The 19,131-nt window shown below is 41.4% G+C and overlaps 1 protein-coding gene across 1 annotated transcript in view; it reads right to left on the reverse strand.

The window, feature by feature from the left end:
- The window catches only part of HMCN1 (hemicentin 1), a gene marked incomplete at both ends in the record, with an annotated part of 184,042 nt that overhangs the window by 40,091 nt on the left and 124,820 nt on the right, over positions 1-19,131 (reverse strand). Inside the window, 17 exons of the mRNA XM_080348671.1 lie at positions 365-524; positions 2,050-2,199; positions 2,422-2,553; positions 2,689-2,770; positions 2,999-3,201; positions 3,335-3,448; positions 4,195-4,356; positions 8,870-8,966; positions 9,798-9,985; positions 10,926-11,039; positions 11,796-11,999; positions 12,731-12,881; positions 14,857-15,002; positions 16,393-16,506; positions 17,548-17,721; positions 18,430-18,621; positions 19,033-19,119. Of these exons, the coding sequence (XP_080204797.1) occupies positions 365-524; positions 2,050-2,199; positions 2,422-2,553; positions 2,689-2,770; positions 2,999-3,201; positions 3,335-3,448; positions 4,195-4,356; positions 8,870-8,966; positions 9,798-9,985; positions 10,926-11,039; positions 11,796-11,999; positions 12,731-12,881; positions 14,857-15,002; positions 16,393-16,506; positions 17,548-17,721; positions 18,430-18,621; positions 19,033-19,119 (2,470 nt within the window). The remainder of the gene's footprint in view (positions 1-364; positions 525-2,049; positions 2,200-2,421; positions 2,554-2,688; positions 2,771-2,998; positions 3,202-3,334; positions 3,449-4,194; positions 4,357-8,869; positions 8,967-9,797; positions 9,986-10,925; positions 11,040-11,795; positions 12,000-12,730; positions 12,882-14,856; positions 15,003-16,392; positions 16,507-17,547; positions 17,722-18,429; positions 18,622-19,032; positions 19,120-19,131) is intronic.

Consider the following 19,131-nt stretch of genomic DNA (forward strand, 5'->3'; position numbering starts at 1 on the left):
TTAACCTTGCATTAGTATTCAATTCCAATCAGGCTTTTGAAAAACCCGTAACAAGAAGTATCAAGAGTAAAATGTTTCCATGTCTCAGATTTTTCCCCTCCAAAGGAAATTAATGGAACTCATTGACCTAACTAAAATTTAAGGAACCTGATAAACTTTATCGGAACTTATTAACTGAGAAAGATATAGATATATACTTATCTCTGTACCAAAGAAAAAAAGGAAAAAAAAAATCAAATTAGTAACAAAGTATTTTACAGATGGTAAAGAAGGTCCCCCATAGGACCCCCTTTTTTATACTTTTTAGGGCTGAGATTTAAAAGGGTACAAGAAGATAACAGAATGTCTGCTTATTTTTGCTTGCCTTATTCTTTGTAAATCATGGCTGGCAAGGGGTTTTCCATCTTTAAGCCATTGCACAACAGGCGTGGGCACTCCGTCGGCATCGCAGACCAGCTGGACGCTTTCTCCCAGCAGGACGCTGACCTCAGTGGGCATTTCAGAGCCAACAATATTGGGAGGAACTGGAAATACACGACGGAGGGAAGAGAAGACTCATCAGCAAGAAATGTAATTCCGCTCTAAAAAGTTATACTGCAGTAGAACGTGAGTATTAGCATTTATTGCAGTACTTCCATTCAAACCTCCTTTAGAAAGTATGTGATTATGTTGTTTCTAGATGGGCTTCTGTAAAGATAAATTCAAAGCCACTTCAGTGATTCCTTAAAACGGCTAATTTACAAAATCATAAAAACCACGTATCTTTGCCATGATATTTAATATCTACCGTTATCATCTCAAACAGTGTTCACATGTACAATAATAGGACAAAATCCCATTTCATTAAACATCAGGACGCACTGTAACAATTAAATGCCTGTTTAAGTCTTGAGTATGTGCTTATCGTACAGGTCCTATGGTTCTATTATTTCTGTGATTGCATCAGCCCATCATCCTTTTACCAGCCGCACATTGACTTGGTCTGAACCAGCAGCCATGTTTGGCCTGTTCTCCTAAAAGCCAGGATGACTCTCATGCTATCCATCACATCAAGACTGTCAGTCTCATGAGGAAATTTTGGGCATTTCAAGCAAATTCAGCCACATGTGCTGCCTCCTCCTCAACCAGCCACTGCCAGCACAGAAAGGGAGCACAGCAGAAAGCTGGAGATACTACACCATGAGCATCTTATCAGACATGGGGGGAACTAGTGTAATTAACGGGCACGAGTCATTAGGAACAGAGGAAAACAGACAGTTTTAGCGTAAATGTGATGTGCAGGGAGGCAAGTGACAATTCTAGTTCTGAGTTGAGCAGGGGGGTGTGAAAATTTCATGAGAAAATTCTCCCAGGGTTTGTTTTGCTATCTCCTATTCGCTATGGCTAAAAAGACAAGAGGCAACATCAGCACTGCTCCTGAAACCACGTATGTGTGGTGTTCCACACTCCAACAGCCAGCACAGCCTGTGTGTTCAGCAGGAGAAGGGATGTGATGAGCAGCAAACACACACAGCCTTCCCGATTGCTTTCAAGTTCTCCTATGATCAGAGATTAAGAATATTCTTTCTCATGGAAATTTCTGACTACCGCTATAATCCTCTAACCATTTTTCCCCACTGGTTGCTGCAACCACCTGAAAGGAGGTTGTAGCTAAGTGGGTGTTGGGCTCTTCTGCCAAGTAACAAGCAAGAGGACAAGAGGAAATGACCTCAAGTTGCGCCAGGGGTGGTTGAGGTTGGATCTGGGGAACAATTTCTTCCCCAAATGGCCATCAGGCATTGGAACAGGCTGCCCAGGGCAGTGCTGGAGTCACCATCCCTGGAGGGTTGGACAGAGTGAGATGAGGTTCTCAGGACATGGGGCAGTGCCAGGGGTAGGTTATGGTTGGACTCAATGATCTTGAGGGGCTCTTCCAACCAAAATGATTCTATGATAGAAATAACGGTCCAAATTCTCCACTTTTCTCCACATTTACATTATTTCAGTGTCTCCAGTACAGACACAGTGTCACACTCAACCAATGATTAACCAGTTCTGCTCATGCCTTACCTTGGATAGAAAGCATGTAACTTTTCTGAGCTTTTCCCTCTACATTTGAGGCAATACATGTGTAGGTTCCACTGTCTAGAAGCTGAGAGCGAGCAATCTGAAGCTTGCTTCCACCAGATAAAATATGAACTTCAAGAGAATCGGAGTTTTCTGAAAATATGTAAACAAGTAGTCATTCCAAACCAGGCCATGGAGAGCAAATAGAGCTTGAGGAATTTTTTTCATCAAAATTTCAAAACAGGACAAAGATGCCAATCAGTTAAGTGTCTGTCTAGAGATGGATGAAGAAGAATCAAAAAACAGACAGCAAATAGCACAGTGGTGCCCCAAAGTGGGGAAAAAGGAGCAGAAAAGACCATAAGAGGATGTTACCTATTGGTTTTCCGTCCTTAAGCCACACTAGTGTTGGTGGAGGAATTCCAGTGGCATCACATACGAAGGTCACAGGATTGCTGATAGTTTCATTGACTGACTCTTCCTCAGGGCCTTCTATAGTTGGTGGCACTATTAATTGAATGGAAATGATAAGAATGGTTTGGTTACCAAACATTTTTGTCAACTGATTTTGAATTGTTTACTCTACAGCGTATATGGTATTATTATATAAAAACAAGCGCAGATAAAGCAGAGTATGCTCACCATAAACATTCAGATGGAAGTTTTTATCATCTTGCCCTGCAATATTTATGGCTTTGCACACGTACTGGCCTGTGTCAGAAACCTAAAATAAATTTTAAAAAAAAATATTATAGAGTCTTATTTAAATGCTACAGTTTAGAGATATTAAGAGCCTTTGCCTCTGTCAACTCAAGATCCTTTTCACAGAACAAAAGGCCTCCAGCAAATATACCTCCTACGTATCGCTAGCAGAATACACCAAAAAGAGCAAAATAATTGCTGAACAGTAGGAGAATAGTGGCAGATGCATCATCCCCCCAGCCTGAACTACCTCTGCACTCTTGATTCGTAACGTCTGCCCATCTGCTAAGATCTCCACGTTTGCAGACTCTGAAATGATGCGCCTGTTCTTGTACCAGGTGATGACTGGCGGGGGAATAGCATTGGATTCACACTCCAACGTCACGGGGGCGCCCACTCGCACGTTCAGCACCGTCGCTGAGGTTCCACTGTGGTCTTTGATGCTTGGGGGCACTGTAGAAGAAACTCAAGAGTTATTTCTGCCTCTGTTCTGTGAGAGGGCAGCAAACAACCTAATAAAGGTAAATACAAACTACTGAGTTTTTAAAGCAGTAGATACTATTTCAGAAAATAGTAAAAAACAAACCAAGGACAGTTAGGAAACTCTTCTTGTGACTTTCTCCAGCTTGGTTTCTGGCAATACAAGTATATTCACCATCATCCAGTAATTTGGCTCGAGGAATCTGAAGAGTCCGAGCACCTGAAGGGGAGAGAGAAGGCTTGAGATTTGTTCTGTGGTTATTGTATCCATCTCAAATGCTATTTTATAACTGCAGGTCCAAGAAACTGAGCGTAGGCACTAGATTAACCTCAGATTCAAAAAACCGTTGGTTTTTAAGGTACATTAATCCTTAAAAGAAAAAATATCCAGCCAAGAGAACTAAAATTTTAGGGTAAATTTCATTAGCGCTGTTAATTCTAAGTTCGGACCACAAATACTTGGTACCTTGGGCTGAAGAGAATCAGCAGGAGCAGAAATGCCACAGACATTCGTGGAATTTATTTAGTGGGGAGCATTGAGGGTTTAAGGAGACCTCAGAACACCAGGATTTCTTCCTGTGAGTTCAGCAGGGCTAAACCAGATTCCCCCTGAAGTCAATGGGAAGGTTTTCACTTTCTGTTACCTATGCCAACAGAATTTATACCTCAGCCTCCAGAACAACTTCTGATCATTTCTTTGGAAGGTGAATCAACATGGCTCAACTTTAATCAATACCTATTACCAGAGAACCTCTTTTTTTCCACACAATTTACTTCAGTGCTTTCAGTCTGAGCCACTTTTCTTTAAAAAGTGAACCTACCCAACAGCCGAGAAATTATTCAACGCAGTAGGCCAAGCGTCTTGTCTACTCACTGGGGTAATACCAAGAATACACTGGCTCGATAAATAATGGTCAGCGCCTTTATCAAGACAAAACAGACAGAAATTGAGCGCAAAGGTCTCACCAGGTACGACAAAAGCGTTGGCATTTGAACTGAGAGGTTTTCCGTTCTTAAGCCAGCTGAGATCAGGAGGTGGAAAGCCAGTGACCTCGCAAGTCAGCGAGATGAAATTATTCACCACCACAGTCAAATTCTCAGGATTAGCACCGACAACACTTGGAGGAACTGTGGAGAGAAAGACACTAATGGTACCTACTATTGTGCCAGCAAACAATATTCCACAAGATCCTGATTTACTCAGAGCTGAATTGCTGAGTTTTGCCAAGGGGGCAAGTTGCAAAAATCTTTCCCATCCTATGAATGGATCCGCTGGATTTTTGGATGTATCTGGAAATATGACTGAAGTCAACCTAATGGTCATTGCTGTTCCTCTAATTCAGAAAAAAATAAATTATTTAATTTGCGGTCCTTCTGTGCTTGGGATTTGGGAAGGCTAATCAACATGTAATAGATCCCACAGATCCTGACTAATGCATTACCAATTTTAAAACACTGTACTCATAGGATATTGGTACATAAGGCAGGAGAGATTAAATTCACCTTGTCAGGATATGTAGGATGACAAGTATAATTTCTTCCTGATACTGTATTACTCCTATTCTTTCTGAAATGGTCCATTTTCTCATTATGGAGAACCAAAAGTGACTTCTTCTGATACAGTTCAGAGTTCTTTGGTTAACCAGACTAACCTGTTGTTTAAAATTCTGGCATGCAAGTGTTGCTCTAAGGGATGCATTTTTAAGCTTACAAGTCCCGGTATTTTTAAAAACAAGAATATTTTGACATTTGACCTTTCTACAAGAACTGTTTAAAATGAAATAACTGTAAATCTCTTGCTTTCAATAAACCCCAAGTTTTAGTTTCCATGTTTTTGCAGCGGGGATCTATAAAACACTTAAGAGGAAAGCAAAAGCATGTTCTTGGCTCTATAGGGTGGAAAAAACATTCCAAAGAACACATGGAATCCTCCTCTTCAAAGACAGAAATGTTCAAGTATTTTGGACCCTATGCCAGAAATGTTCCAGCTGTTTTCTGTCACTTGACTGACACAAAAGAGTCATTAAGACAAGTTTATTGCTCCTTGGTGGCACTGCAGGAACAAGCAGAGTCCAACATAAATGGGTGAATTCAGCCCATATTTTTCAGCTTGGAATAACTAAAGGTTATTTCCCTGATGATGAGCATGAAATGCTTGACGAATAAATGGAGAATTCTGATCCGATGACATTTTATAGTTTATTTACTTTTACAGTTACTTTCCCACAGATGTGACTATTGGCAGTGCAAGACAGTGGGCAACTAAATACACAGGGCCAAATCTGAGCTATCTTTTAATGAATTTTGCTTAAACTATATCAATGGTAAATTTCAAATCCTGCAGCCCTCATGGCCTGTGCACCATACAGATACAGTAATGGGCTCTACTTGGGTATTTGGTGGGAATCACAGAATCGACTGGGTTGGAAAAGCCCTAAGAGATCATCAAGTCCAACCCTTGGTCCAACTCCAGTCCGTTTACTAGATCATGGCACTAAGTGCCATGGCCAATCTCAGTTTAAAAACCTCCAGGGCCGGTGAGTCCAGCACCTCCCTGGGCAGCCATTCCAATGTCTGACCACTCTCTGCACAGAATTGCTTTCTAATCTCCAGCCTCAATTTCCCCTGGCAGAGTTGAAGCCCATGGCCCCTTGTCCTATTGCTGATGCCTGGGAGAAGAGCCCAATCCCCACCTGGCTAGAACTGCCCTTCAGGTAGTTCTAGAGAGTGCTGAGCTCAGCTCTAAGCCTCCTCTTCTCCAGACTGAACAAGCCCAGCTCCCTCAGCCTCTCCCCATAGGGCTTGTGCTCAAGTCCCTTCCCCAGTCTTGTTGCTCTTCTCTGGACCCGCTCCAGCACTTCAATGTCTTTCCTGACCTGAGGGGCCCAGAACTGAACACAACACTCCAGGTGTGGCCTCCCCAGTGCAGAGTACAGGGGAAGGATCACTGCCCTTGTCCTGCTGACCACGCTGGTTTGGATACAGGACAGGATCCCATTGGTCTTCTTGGCCACCTGGGCACACTGTTGGCTCATGTTGAGCTTCCTGTCCATTAGTCCCCCCAGGTCCCTTTCTGCCTGACTGCTCTCCAGCCACTCTGTGCCCAGCCTGGAGCTGCAGGGGGTTGTTGTGGCCAAAGTGCAGGACCCGGCACTTGGCCTTGTTGAACTTCATCCCATTGGAATCAGCCCATTTTTCCAGTCTATCCAGATCCCTCTGCAGAGCCCTCCTGCCTTCCAGCAGGTCAACACTCCCTCCCAACTCGGTGTCATCAGCAAATTTGCTGATGATGGTCTCAATCTCCTCATCTAAATCATCAATGAAGATGTTAAACAGGACTGGACCCAACACTGACCCCTGGGAACACCACTAGTGACTGCCCGCCAGCTGGATGCAGCCCCATTCACCAGCACTCTCTGGGTCCGGCCCTCCAGCCAGTTCTTAACCCAGCAGAGAGTGCACTTGTCCAAGCCACGGGCTACCAGCTTTTGCAGGTATATGATGGGAGACAGTGTCAAAGGCCTTGCTGAAGTCTAGACAGACCACATCTACAGCTTTCCCCTCATCCACCAGGTGAGTCACCTGATCATAAAAGGAGATCAGGTTGGTCAGACAGGACCTGCTCCTCCTAAACCCATGCTGGCTGGGGCTGATCCCTTGTCCATCCTGAAGGTGCTGTGTGCTTGCATTCAGGATGATCTGCTCCATAACCCTGCCAGGCACCGAGGTCAGGCTGACAGGCCTGGAGTTGCCAGGGTCAGCTTTGCAGCCCTTTTTGTGGACTGGGGTAACACTGGCCAATTTCCAATCATATGGGACCTCCCCAGTGAGCCAGGACTGTTGGAAGATGATGGAGAGCGGCTTGGCGAGCTCTTCTGCCAGCTCCCTCATCACCCCAGGATGGATCTCGTCTGGTCCCATAGACTTGTGAGGAAAAGTACCTATTTGTTATATATATTATATATTAAGTTTAGAGACTGAGACTTTAAAACTGGATGCTAATTTTCAGTGCTCTAGAAGGTTTAACTTTCATTTTATTACTCACCTTTGAGGCAAGAAGTGGATTTTTCAACTAATTAAAGAGCACCTTGTTTAACATTTGTTTAAATTAGAAACACAGAAAAATGTTGGAAAATAACCTGGTTTTGGCAGTGACAAAACAATAGATCACGCTGCTTAGTGATGATAATGCAATTTCATCAGTGCTTCACCCTGGGTGGTCCTTTCCTGAATAGCTCTTTTCTAATTTTTCAAATGAAAATGCATTTTGAGATTAATAGATCTCAATTAGTCATACTGTTGAGCTAGAATTGAAGCTTCACGCAAATATTTCTTTTAATATAATAGTATTAGACTGTGGTCATTATAAACAAATATTTTAAAGACAAGAAGTTTAAATTACAACACAAATGTCAAGGAAATCAAAATGTTTTGATTTCAAATCCAAACTCAAACATCAGGAAATCTGGACAGACTCCACGGACAGAAAACAACTTCTTGGAGAACAACTCCAGGGCAAATTCTTCCTAGGACAACACTACTTCTGTCTAATTCTATGACTGAGTAGAGAAAAGCACCACACATTTGTTTCTTTTAGTCTGTAAATTTGCTGCACGTGTGAATGAGAACAAAATTTATTTCTTTGGTATGTAATAACTTGAATCATCAAATTCCTTGGATGTTGATACTACATTTAAGCAAGGGAGAGAGAAGATAGCACTTCTATAATATCTAGTACGTAATACAGAAGATCAGCCAGCCAACAAGGATGTGAAAAAGGGGATTGATCATATGGAGCAGACTGTGATACAAGTCTCCAAATCATATTGTGAAAGTAGATAAAGATGTATCTTGGTAGATTTTATTACGTAATGGTGCAGATGAATTTATGGCAATAATGGAATAATCTTCAGAACGGAAAGCTGGAAGTGGTGAAAAGAATAGTGGGTAGAAACCAAAGAAGTTAAGGTTAACTTTGAAATATGAATTAGAAATTTCCCAATTTTCTGAAGCTATCAGAAGAGGTACAGGAAGGTGGTAGGGAGACTGTTTTCTCAAAATAATGGGAAATGTCTTAATTTCTTGATTGTATTTGTTTTAGGCTTGTGATATCAAATGCTCAAATTTATTTTAATCCTACTCTAACTCAACAACATCAAAAAACCAAACAAAAACCAAACAAAAACCCCCACCAAACACCCCCCCCAAAAAGCCAACACCACCATCAAAAAAAGAAAAACCAACCACAAAAACACCCCAAACAACAAAAACTACAAACCCCAATAAACAGACAAAAACACCTAGAAAGGAATTTGAAAGGAGAAATTTTTCCAAGTAAGCTTTTGCAATGCCATATCTCTTTGTTAGCAGTTTGTTATTCATGATTTCAGGGCTTAGCAAGACCTGATTTCCATCTCCATGGAATACACATAAAGAGCTGAAGCCACAGGATATCACAAACTATGTTTTGCCAAGGTACTTTAAACTTGTATTTGATTTCTAGTGCCTCAGAATCTCCGTTATACCCAAAAAGACAACTTATATGCATAAAGCTAAGCATTTGCACTCTAAAATTAACACATTCAAGCTGAACTACTATTTGAAAGAAGATAACCAGAAAATTATGGATTACGGTACTTACCATGAACATTGAGGTTAAAATACTTTTTGGCACTTCCAGCTATGTTTTCCACAACACAGACATACCTGCCAGTGTCTGTTATTTGGGAATTCAAAATCTAAGAGAAAGAAATAAGATTGTTGTTAAGTGAATATATAAGGCAACTGACTATTAAAGCATCAAGTTTTGGTGTCTGCCCAAAGAACTTGGGGTCTTTGAGAACTGTGAGTCTGCATTTGTTTTTGTTTCATTGAGTTTTTTACTAACGCTTTTGCAGTGTTATGAAGGAGTCAATTTGAAAAACTGCCACAGATGCTCCTCCTTTCAGAATCTACTATGCAAATCTGTGCATCTCAAACCTCCGGAAAAGTCACCATAGGATCTTTCACATTAAATTCATTTAAAGTGCGTAACATAACATCTATTCACTAAATATTTGAAATAAAAATCTTTGTGTTCTATCTGGTTTTTATTTTTTATTGTACTCTTAGATCACGCTATAGAAATTGAGACAATTAAGCTCAGCGCTCTGTTTTAACAGTTTCATCCAGTATCATCCATCCATGGGGAGGGTGGGTATGTTCTTCAGAATTCACTATTTTCTTTAAATTAAAAAGCACATTTCCCAATAATGAAACTTTCTTAGGGAAACTTGGACAAAACTGACAAGTCATTCCCCACATAAATCAAGTGTATTTTAAACTGAGTGATTTCCCTGCTGCGGTACACAGCACAACCCCATAGAGAGATGGATCAGCACAACTGAGGGAACTCCACAGGAGCAGGAAGGAGCAGCTGAGGGACAGAGACAAGAGACAAAAAGCCCTTAGGTTGGCAGAACCTTGTTAATAAAAAATCAGCATCTTATATTCAGCAAATCTAAACCGTTTTATCTTTATGGGCAGCTTGTGTTTGCAATGCTAAAAATCAGTGGTTCCCTGAGAGCTACCTGTAACCTCCTCCCGTTGGATAGGAACGTGTGTTTGGCGTCTTCTCTGAGGAGGTGGCCGTCCTTTTGCCAGGTGATGCTCGGAGCGGGGCTGCCACTGGCGACACAGTCCAGCGCCGCAGCTTTGTGCACCAGCACCGTCACTTCTTCGGGCAGGTCGCCCTCCGCTCCGCCAATGGATGGGGGTACTGCAAACCAGCAAAACGGCACAAGAATACTGTGACTTGGTGCCTCCCAGTCTTTGGTTTATTTTATTTTAATGTTTTTGAATGTATTTCTTGATATAGTTGATTATTTGTTTCACTTGCCCTCCAATCTTTTAGATAATTTTTTCATAAGAAAGTAGTGACATCTCCGGTGAACACAGCAAAAGATAATACAATCCCACAAGTAGTTCAGCTGGAACCGGGGGAGAAATTGAGCTTATTCACAGCAGCCATAAAGAAGAAGATGTGAAAATTAATCTTGCAGCTAGTCTGTCATGTTCTTTGCTGCCAGGACAAAAGAGGATTCCCAAGGTAGGACCCCTTCCTAACAACAAATCAGTGTTCTCAGTGGGAGATACAGAAATTTAGGTAAAGAAATAAGTGTTTCCCAAGGCAAAAACCTTGAGTACAAAGGAAAGCTTTCTGTGCAATGTCTGTAAACAGATCATACAAAATGGACTCTGCAGCCATTCAATGGTTGATCTAAATCACCAGTTCCCTTAAGCCTTTGGGAGTTTTGCAGGTGTTTGAGAAAATGATCAAAACAAGGGGAGAGAATAGTCTAGTAAGTCAGAAATTTGAACTGGAAACTTGAGAAGGAACAAGAAATACCAGGATAAAACTTGAATTTCTAGTTAAATATTCTTTCTTTCTGGTGAAGTGTGATAGGGATAATGCAACTGAGTTCCTACAACAATAACCTAAAAACATACTAAACTAAGAACATTATTTTCATGCATGTATACTTCTATTTTATACAAAACTCTTAGCACCTTATGTAAACACATTGCTTTTGTAGTTTACCAATATACAGAATTTCTAAACTTTAAAAGCATTAAGTAAACCTAGCCTGCAATGCTTCATTGCTTTCCACACAACACTTTTTGGGATTAAAAAGGCAAAGGAAAGCAGGGAAGCTCACAGAGCACACGGACGTCGTAATGAATGGAATCCTCCCCAGCTTCGTTAACCGCCACACACGTGTATCTCCCGGCATCTTCCGCCTGTGCCCGCGGGATCTGCAACACTCGGCCTCCTGCAAGGAAACACAGTAAAGATTTAAACACAGCATCAAGCAGTTTCCATCATGTCCACACCACATTTCACCAGAGACCTGAGCAAGCAGATTTATAAATGGTCAAGCATTTGTTCTGAATTATAAGGAACTAAAGATTATTTCCTAGCTACTTTTTCGCCTGGCAGATACTTGGAATTCAGCAACGTTCATATTGAAATGGTAATTAATTCCACAGAAAGGAATCACGTTCTTCAGCAATATGCAGCCAGAAGTTATTCTTCAATTGAAACTAGAAATATTTCTCAGTAAGGTGACAGAGAATATTACATTTGTACCTTCTGCATTTTTAGCACCTCTCTCCCTTTCCCATATGAGGTTATGTACGAGCTCACGGCCATTTTTCTGCTGGAAGATTATTTCCATGCCTCACTCTTTGGTTAAGAGGCTTTACTACTCTAATTCTGACTTTGCCAAAGCAAAACTTAATAAGGAAATAAATCAGAAACACAGCAGAAAGAAGGGATCACTGCTGTATTTTATTTTTCAACATGGCACACGAAAATTAAATGGTCACATTTACACTCTTTTAGGAGCTACTTTTTAAATGGAAGAAGGAAACAGCTTAAGTTCAGGGACTAGAGAAATTTTTCCAGTCACGACAGTCTGAAAAGAACATCAATGTAGTGTTTTGTAGGGGAAAAGTTTGTTATTACTACACCAATACTAGTAATAACGCCATTTCTGAAGGTCAGAGAGTTACATTTTAATACTCACCTGGTAATATTAGTACTTTATCACTAGAGCTCAGAGGAGAGCCATCTTTATACCAGGTGAGAACCGGAGGAGGAACAGCATTGGTCTCACAGTAGAGTGAAAGGGGATTGTTGACTATCACATCTTTACTTTCTGCACCTCGTCCTGCATCGACCGTGTTACCAGCTTCCCATTTCTTGTAAGACTTTTGGAAACTGGGAGGAACTACAACCCAGGAGGGGGAAAGAAAAATGTTAGAATTTTACAGCAGGAATAGCTAAAGTCAAGATATGAAAATATATTGCAGTTGTTAAATAGCTGCAATAAAAATTAAGTGTATTAAATTAACCTCTGCCCCAATTTAAATCAGCCAGGAAAGTTCTAGCTCTTTTCAGTGGATTGCTCAACTGGGCATTTTGATGAGTATTTTCTGAAGACTAATAAACAACAGCAGAAGACCTGATGACAAAACACAGAGGGTATTAATCAACAATAATACTTAAATAGTAAGGTATCTGGTTTCACTCAAGTTCTAATTTTATCTAAATTTTCAGAAATGACTAACGATTGTTTTCTTGTATTTACAAACAGCGTGTAAGCCAACACGATGCTTCTGTCTCAGCCCTCTAAGTACTAATCCATACAGAGAAATAAAACATGATGTCTTACTTTAAGCTAAATTAAAACTTTCTTATGTAGCTTAGAGGAAGATCAAAGTTACTAAGTCATTCCACTGATTTCAGAAACACTGCATATGTCACAAAATACGAAAGAAAGAATAATATAATACTGTATTTCTTTAAGATGAGCAAAATATATATCAAACGAAAGTCACACAAAAGCATTGGATTAAACCAAGCAGGTGGAAATGATACAAAATTATAAAGAATTCCAGCATCTCAGAACATTAGAAAAGGAGGCTACCAGTAGAATTTTATTATCAGAACTCTGATTACCTTGTATATTTACATCAAATTCCATTTCATCCTCTCCAGCAATGTTAGATGCCAGACAAGTGTAACGACCCGTGTCCGACACTTGAGCCTCCTTAATCTGCAGGGTACGGCCACTAGCTTGGATAACGACATGATCATCTGGTTTCAGTGGCTGTAATGTCATTTGACATGTAAATTAATACTTGGCAAAACATACACTAGAAATAGCCATTTTGTGGAGATAGTATGACACCATGTCTCTTTTTGGTCAAACTCAGGTTGTTTCAAAACCCTTCGTAAGGCATCATACTGGGAGTAGGAGCATATTTTGGCTTTGGTATTTCCTCTGCTTTGATACTACTAACCTGCTCCTCCTTTCCCTCAAACCAAAGGCTTTCCCTCCCTGAGTAAGTTTCAAGTTCCTGGAGACAGTTTTCTTGTCATGGTTGTCAGAAACTCTGCGTCTTCACCTTTCTGATCTTGGTAGCTGGTGGTTTTACATCACTCCTAAGCCCAGCTCACATTGATGGAGAAAGGAACAATGTCATCCCCATCAGAAAATGGCTCTCATGACATATGATTAAATCAGGCTGATTCCACCCCTGAGCTCACTGGCCAACCCACACATGTAAAACTATCAGTTTACTCTGAGGTGAACAACTCAATCTAACTCATCCTACAGCCACACAACCACCAGGATCTGCTGCCTGACAAGGTCACGGCGTGAACACAAAATGGATGTAGCAGCACTGTAGAAATACACAGGATTAGACAGAATCACAGAATCATTTTGGTTGGAAGAGACAATTAGGATCATCGAGTCCAACCATAACCCAACTCTAGTACTAAACCATGTCCCTAAGAACCTCGTCTATATGCCTTTTAAACCCTTTCAGGGATGGTGACTCCACCACTGCCCTGGGCAGCTGTTCCAATGCACAACAGCCCTTTCGGGAAGGGATGTTTCCTGATATCCAATCTGAACCTTCCCTGATGAAATGTTACGATCTGTAGAACCTACATCACACGTAACAGTAGAGACTATAGGAATACAACCTGTATCTCTCAATAATGAAAACTGAACACACTGGGGAGACAGCAGAGAACTCTGGGCCTGCAGGGGACGATTAATTCAGTCCATGGATGTGAGTGAAAGTCATTTGCCCGGAGGAAAGCTAAGAAAAACCTGCTGGGTGGATGAATTGCTCTGCCAGCAGCAGCAAGCTGCTGACAGCCACTGCCTCTCTTCGGGGACCTCTTGACTCTCCCTAACATCACTTTTTATTGGCAACACAATCAGTACACCCAGGAGGTGCTGCTTCTCCTCCAGAGCGATGTTGTTGTGAAGATAGCATGTAGCAGGAACCATGCCTCATCCCCCTCACAGAGGATCCAGATGCTTTTGTGCTCTGTGAGCTCTATCAGAACCAAGCGGGAGGCTTTCCACAGCTTCTGCAAGGGTAGCACTTGGAGCAACCAAGCACGAGGCCATTCCAATGTAACAGGGCCCTTGGGGACATTACACAATGGCAAAGGGACATGTGGCCACACCACGGGATGCTACTTCCAGATGGGGGCCTTCCCATAAAGCCCAGGCCAGCAGTGGGCCCTGGAAACCCCAGCACTGATGTCTCAGTGGCACTGCCAAGCACCCATAAAAGCAGGGGTGTCAATTTGGGAGGGGTCTGGCTGGAGCACGAGTGTGATGGGAGCAGCTGAGGGACCTGGGGGTTCAGCTGGAGAACAGGAGCTGAGGGGAGACCTTCTGATCTCTGAACTGCCTGAAAGGAGCTTGGAGCCAGGGGGGTCGGGCTCTGCTCCCAAGGAACAAGCGTCAGGATGAGAGGAAAGGCCTCAAGTTGCGCCAGGGGAGGCTGAGGTTGGATCTGGGGAACAATTTCTTCCTGGAAAGGGCTGTTGGGCATTGGAACAGGCTGCCCAGGGCAGTGCTGGAGTCACCATCCCTGGAGGGTTGAACAGACAGAGATGAGGTTCTCAGTGACATGGGGAAGTGCCAGGGGTGGGTTAATGGTTAGACCTTGGGCGTCTCTCCAACCAAAATGATCCTGTGATTCATAGTGATCACGAACATGCAGTTGTTTCTGTACTAAATCCACCCATTAGAAAGAATTAAGTTTGTGACTGGCCTGTCCATCCTTGTACCAGCTGATGGCAGCAGCAGGAATGGCGTGAGCTTCACACTCCAGGGTAAGGCTGTGGTTTACTTTGATCTTCACTTCTTTAGGGGAGAGACCTGTCCCCGAGATATCCCCTTTGTTAATGGTGGGTGGGACTGCAAAAAACAAAGGGAGATGGACTCTCATGACCTACTGTCTTACACAGCATGTCAAAATTAACTGGACAAAGGGAAAACCTGGATGATAATCTCAGGGAAAGTGAGTGTGTTCCCCATATAATCTGCCTCTTCCCCATGGCTGAATTTAAATGTTTTTAGCTATATATGTATTTTAAACTATTTTTAGCACATGTATTATATGTAAAAATACATAAAACTGTGTTCAACAGTTTTAGACATGCCTATAGCCTTACCCTGCTATAGCACTTTACGATGTGTTTGGCTTAAATTGGATAAAAGTTCAGTGTACTGCAGTCATCAAAAAGCATTTTAATGGGAACTAATATTCTCAGAACCATATGTTTGAACTGAAGTTCGCACTCAGAGTAGCTGGTCAAAACTCAACATTTCCATTCCATTGAAATCCCAGTGTTACAAAACCTTGTTTCCTTCTGAATCAGAATGAAAACAAGAGCATTTCAAAATTCTTAAGCTACCCCCTACCCTGGTCTCATAGTGTCTTTTAAATGATTTTAAATGCTTGCAAAGCATTTTCCATAGTTTTTTCAATGGGAAATTTTAAAATCTCCCTAATGCCTACAGTTGCAATGGCATTTGGGGGTGGGGGGGCTTTATGTTGCTACATAGGCACCCTTCAATAATGAACTCTTTTGTCATCTTCTCATTATTCTCAAACTAATGGGGCCTTATTAGGAACTTAGTGCAATTAAAATAACAGCACAGTTACTGGAAGGGAGCAAACCAAACTCCAATTCAGACTAGGAAATAAATAATAATTTAAAAAAAAGATTAAAAATCATGCTTGACTGAGCCCATAACAAAGAGTTTGAGCATTAAAACAGCGTATGAGGCACAGATGCTCAAAGGACAATGTGCTGACACAAAGCTCCAAACGGGAAAGCTTTTGTGCATACAGTATTTTCTGGAAGGATACAAAAATAGTATCCTCCTGTTTTACCTTACTCAAGATGTTATAGGTCCTCTCGCTCCTTTTTTTTCCTAAAATAGTTTCTGTGCTCACCAGATTCTCTGCTCATGTCCCCCATTGTGCTGCACTCCTCTGATCAAAAATCATTACCAAAAAAGCATTTCAGAAGAAATTAGGGTTCAACATTTCTTAAACGTCTTCCCCTGGGTGGTACAAGATTTTCAGACCAACAGCAGCATTTGTGAAGGCTACAACAGCAAACTTTTCTAGTGTCTTTCCTCAAGCAACGACAGGGGCTAAGGCAGATGTTTGCTACGCAAAGTTACCAACAGAAATCTGTGTATGCACCAGGATAAGTAACACTGCAGAGCAGGGGAAAAAAAAAAAAGGAAGAAGCCAAAAAAGAGATTGAAAAAAAAGCTGTAACTATTTCCATACTGTAGACTATCACTTGATAGTGTTTCAGAGTTTCTCCTGCCTCATTTGTGGCTATACAGGTGTATCTTCCAGTGTTGTCCTCCTGTGCGTTTAGAATCTGTAAGGTTCGACCACCTGCCAAAAGACATCATTCGTTAATAGCATCCATGTCATACACTTGCCTCCCAATTATTTACATAGTTTCTGCAGCATTTTTTCAATCCTTTGGTCCAAATTCTACGCTTAGATGAGTATGAAAAAGTGACTGCTCACCACCATGTACACTGTGGAATAAATGAGTGCATAATTTGCAGGAGTGCTTTGGATCCCAACTCCTGTCGCTTACGGATTCTCAGAAAATTGGTTAACATAGTTCTGTACCAGAAATTTCTTGAAGATATTTAGATAGGAAGAAGTGATTAACGGTTCTGCACTTTATCCACAGAGAAAGGGAAAGGAAGCACCATGGGTAAGACTGAGCAGATCCTATTCAGCATCCACTTCCTTCCCATAGTACCTGGTTTATTTATGACTTCTATTGTCTGTGTTCTCAGACCTGAGGCACTGATTAATTTGGCTGCAGCTCTTTTCAGACTGCTTTCCTAGAAATTGTCCCCCCACGTAGTAATTAAATTCCTCACTATCAATATCGACTCAATCCTCCTCCGAACGCTTGCAATACTAAAGTACTTGTTCACCTACATCAGTGGTGCCAGTGAAGCTTGTTCCTGTTTTCCATAGATGTGCTAGGGAAGAGTTACTCCACAAATTAAAAATGACAGTCTACTAATGACCTAGAAAAATGCCACCTCACTCTCCTTACTACTGTTGTTGCTTATAGCCCTCTCCATTTAATTTCCATACTCAAATTCAAGTTATTTACATTCATTAGTCATTCATTATACATTCATTACATTGCTCCGATGAACTTGTTTGCCATCACTTAGCTTTACAGGAAAAAAAAAGGATAAATACCTGCATACAAATAAAATACAAATAAATCATCAGTTAATTGTGTAGCACTTAAAAATATTGGAATAGAAAATGCTACAAAAGTACAAACATTGCACTTAATAGAAATATATCCTTTGATTTTTCAAGAAAATCCGTAACAGGAAGCTAAACAATAAAAGAATAAAGTGTTAGGTTATTTCTCAATGACAATGAAAAAATTACCTGGTAAAATGTGGATATTTCTGTTTGATTCTAAAGGATTACCATCTTTCAGCCAGGTGATTGTAGCTGGGGGGTAGGAGTAGGCCTCACAAACCAGCGATGTCGGGCTGTTGAGGATAACAGTGACACCTTCTGCGTTTCCATGGCTGTCTGCACCCACAATGGTTGGAGACACTGGGAACAACAAAACCATTAACCAGAGAAAGGACCTCTATGAAAAGCCAATTCTATGTTCCCTGTTCCGTCTAGGAATCTGGTTGCAGCCTTAAACAGCTGAGAGCCATTCCTACCAGACAACATTAATCCAGCTTTACGTTTTAGCCTAAAGACAACAGCCAGCCAGTGCTGGTGGAACCCACCCCATTGCACCGGTGTCCACACCAGGTCAGCAGGAAGCCATCACCACATCTGGGACAGTAGCTGGCAGAGCCACCACTTGATGATCCCATGAGCAGCAGAGAGGTAGGAGGGATGTGGACCAAGATGTGGAAAACAAACTCGTCATTGTTTGTGTTGGGTTACGCAATAACCATCACGACAAAAGCCAACTGCAGATGGTTTCGCCTTTTCTGAAGAGATCACAATCCGAAGGGCTCTTCAGATACTTTCCTGAATCACAGTAAGTCGAAGTACTGCCCTTCTCATTCCATACAATGTCCTGTTATAGCTTCGCGTTCTATCGCTCTATATTGTCTAAAGCGCAGAACTGCTGTTTCTATTGAACTACTATTATTTATCAGCTACTAAGCTATGAAATTTTACTCGTAGCCAGGCAAGTTAAGCATTGCTGTAATTAAAGTACTACAAAATTCCAATGTGATTATCTGTTTTTTCCCCACGAGATGAATATTTTCTCTGCAAGAGCCAGCCCAGCTGTCTTACCAAGTACATTAAGACTGTAACTTTTGCTCTTATCGCCAGCTGTGTTGGATGCAATACACGTGTATCTCCCTGTGTCAGTGACTTGGGCATTGGTGATTTGTAGGAAACGGCCGCTGGACAGAAGCTTGTGATCTTCATCCTCAGCTAGAGGTTGCCCATCCTTTACCCAAGTGATCTGTGGTACAGGGTGCCCTTAATAAAGAAAATTGCAAATATTAGTCGCTGCGTAGCCTCTAGGATATGCCAACATTTCTGGAAAAGCAGAAAAAAACAGTTTCACATACCTTTTTAAAACACATCCTTTCGGGAGATATTTTGGAATACATATTCTAAAGTCTTTGAAAGTCGTGAAATGCTATACACCTCCTCCTAAACTCCATAGGCCTTTAGAGAAGAAATATTACAACTACCACCCTCTTGGTTATATTTCACACAACCTTTATAAGAAGGAGTGCTTAGTCCTGCTATGAGCACTGTGGTTAATTCTGAAATGTAAAAATTCCACTGAACTGAAAATACCATTAAAAACAAGCTGCTCAGAACCAATGATGATGGAAACCATGGGCTTCAATCAGCAAATATCATAATATTGTACACTTTTACCTATCACTTCACACGTTAGGGTAACTCTGTGCTTCTCTTTCACTTTCACATCTTCCAATTTATTTTCACCCACAATCCCTGGAGGCACTGCAAAGAGAC

This window comes from Nesoenas mayeri (assembly GCF_963082525.1).
Source record: "Nesoenas mayeri genome assembly, chromosome: 8".
In the NCBI taxonomy this organism is placed as follows: Eukaryota; Metazoa; Chordata; class Aves; order Columbiformes; family Columbidae; genus Nesoenas; species Nesoenas mayeri.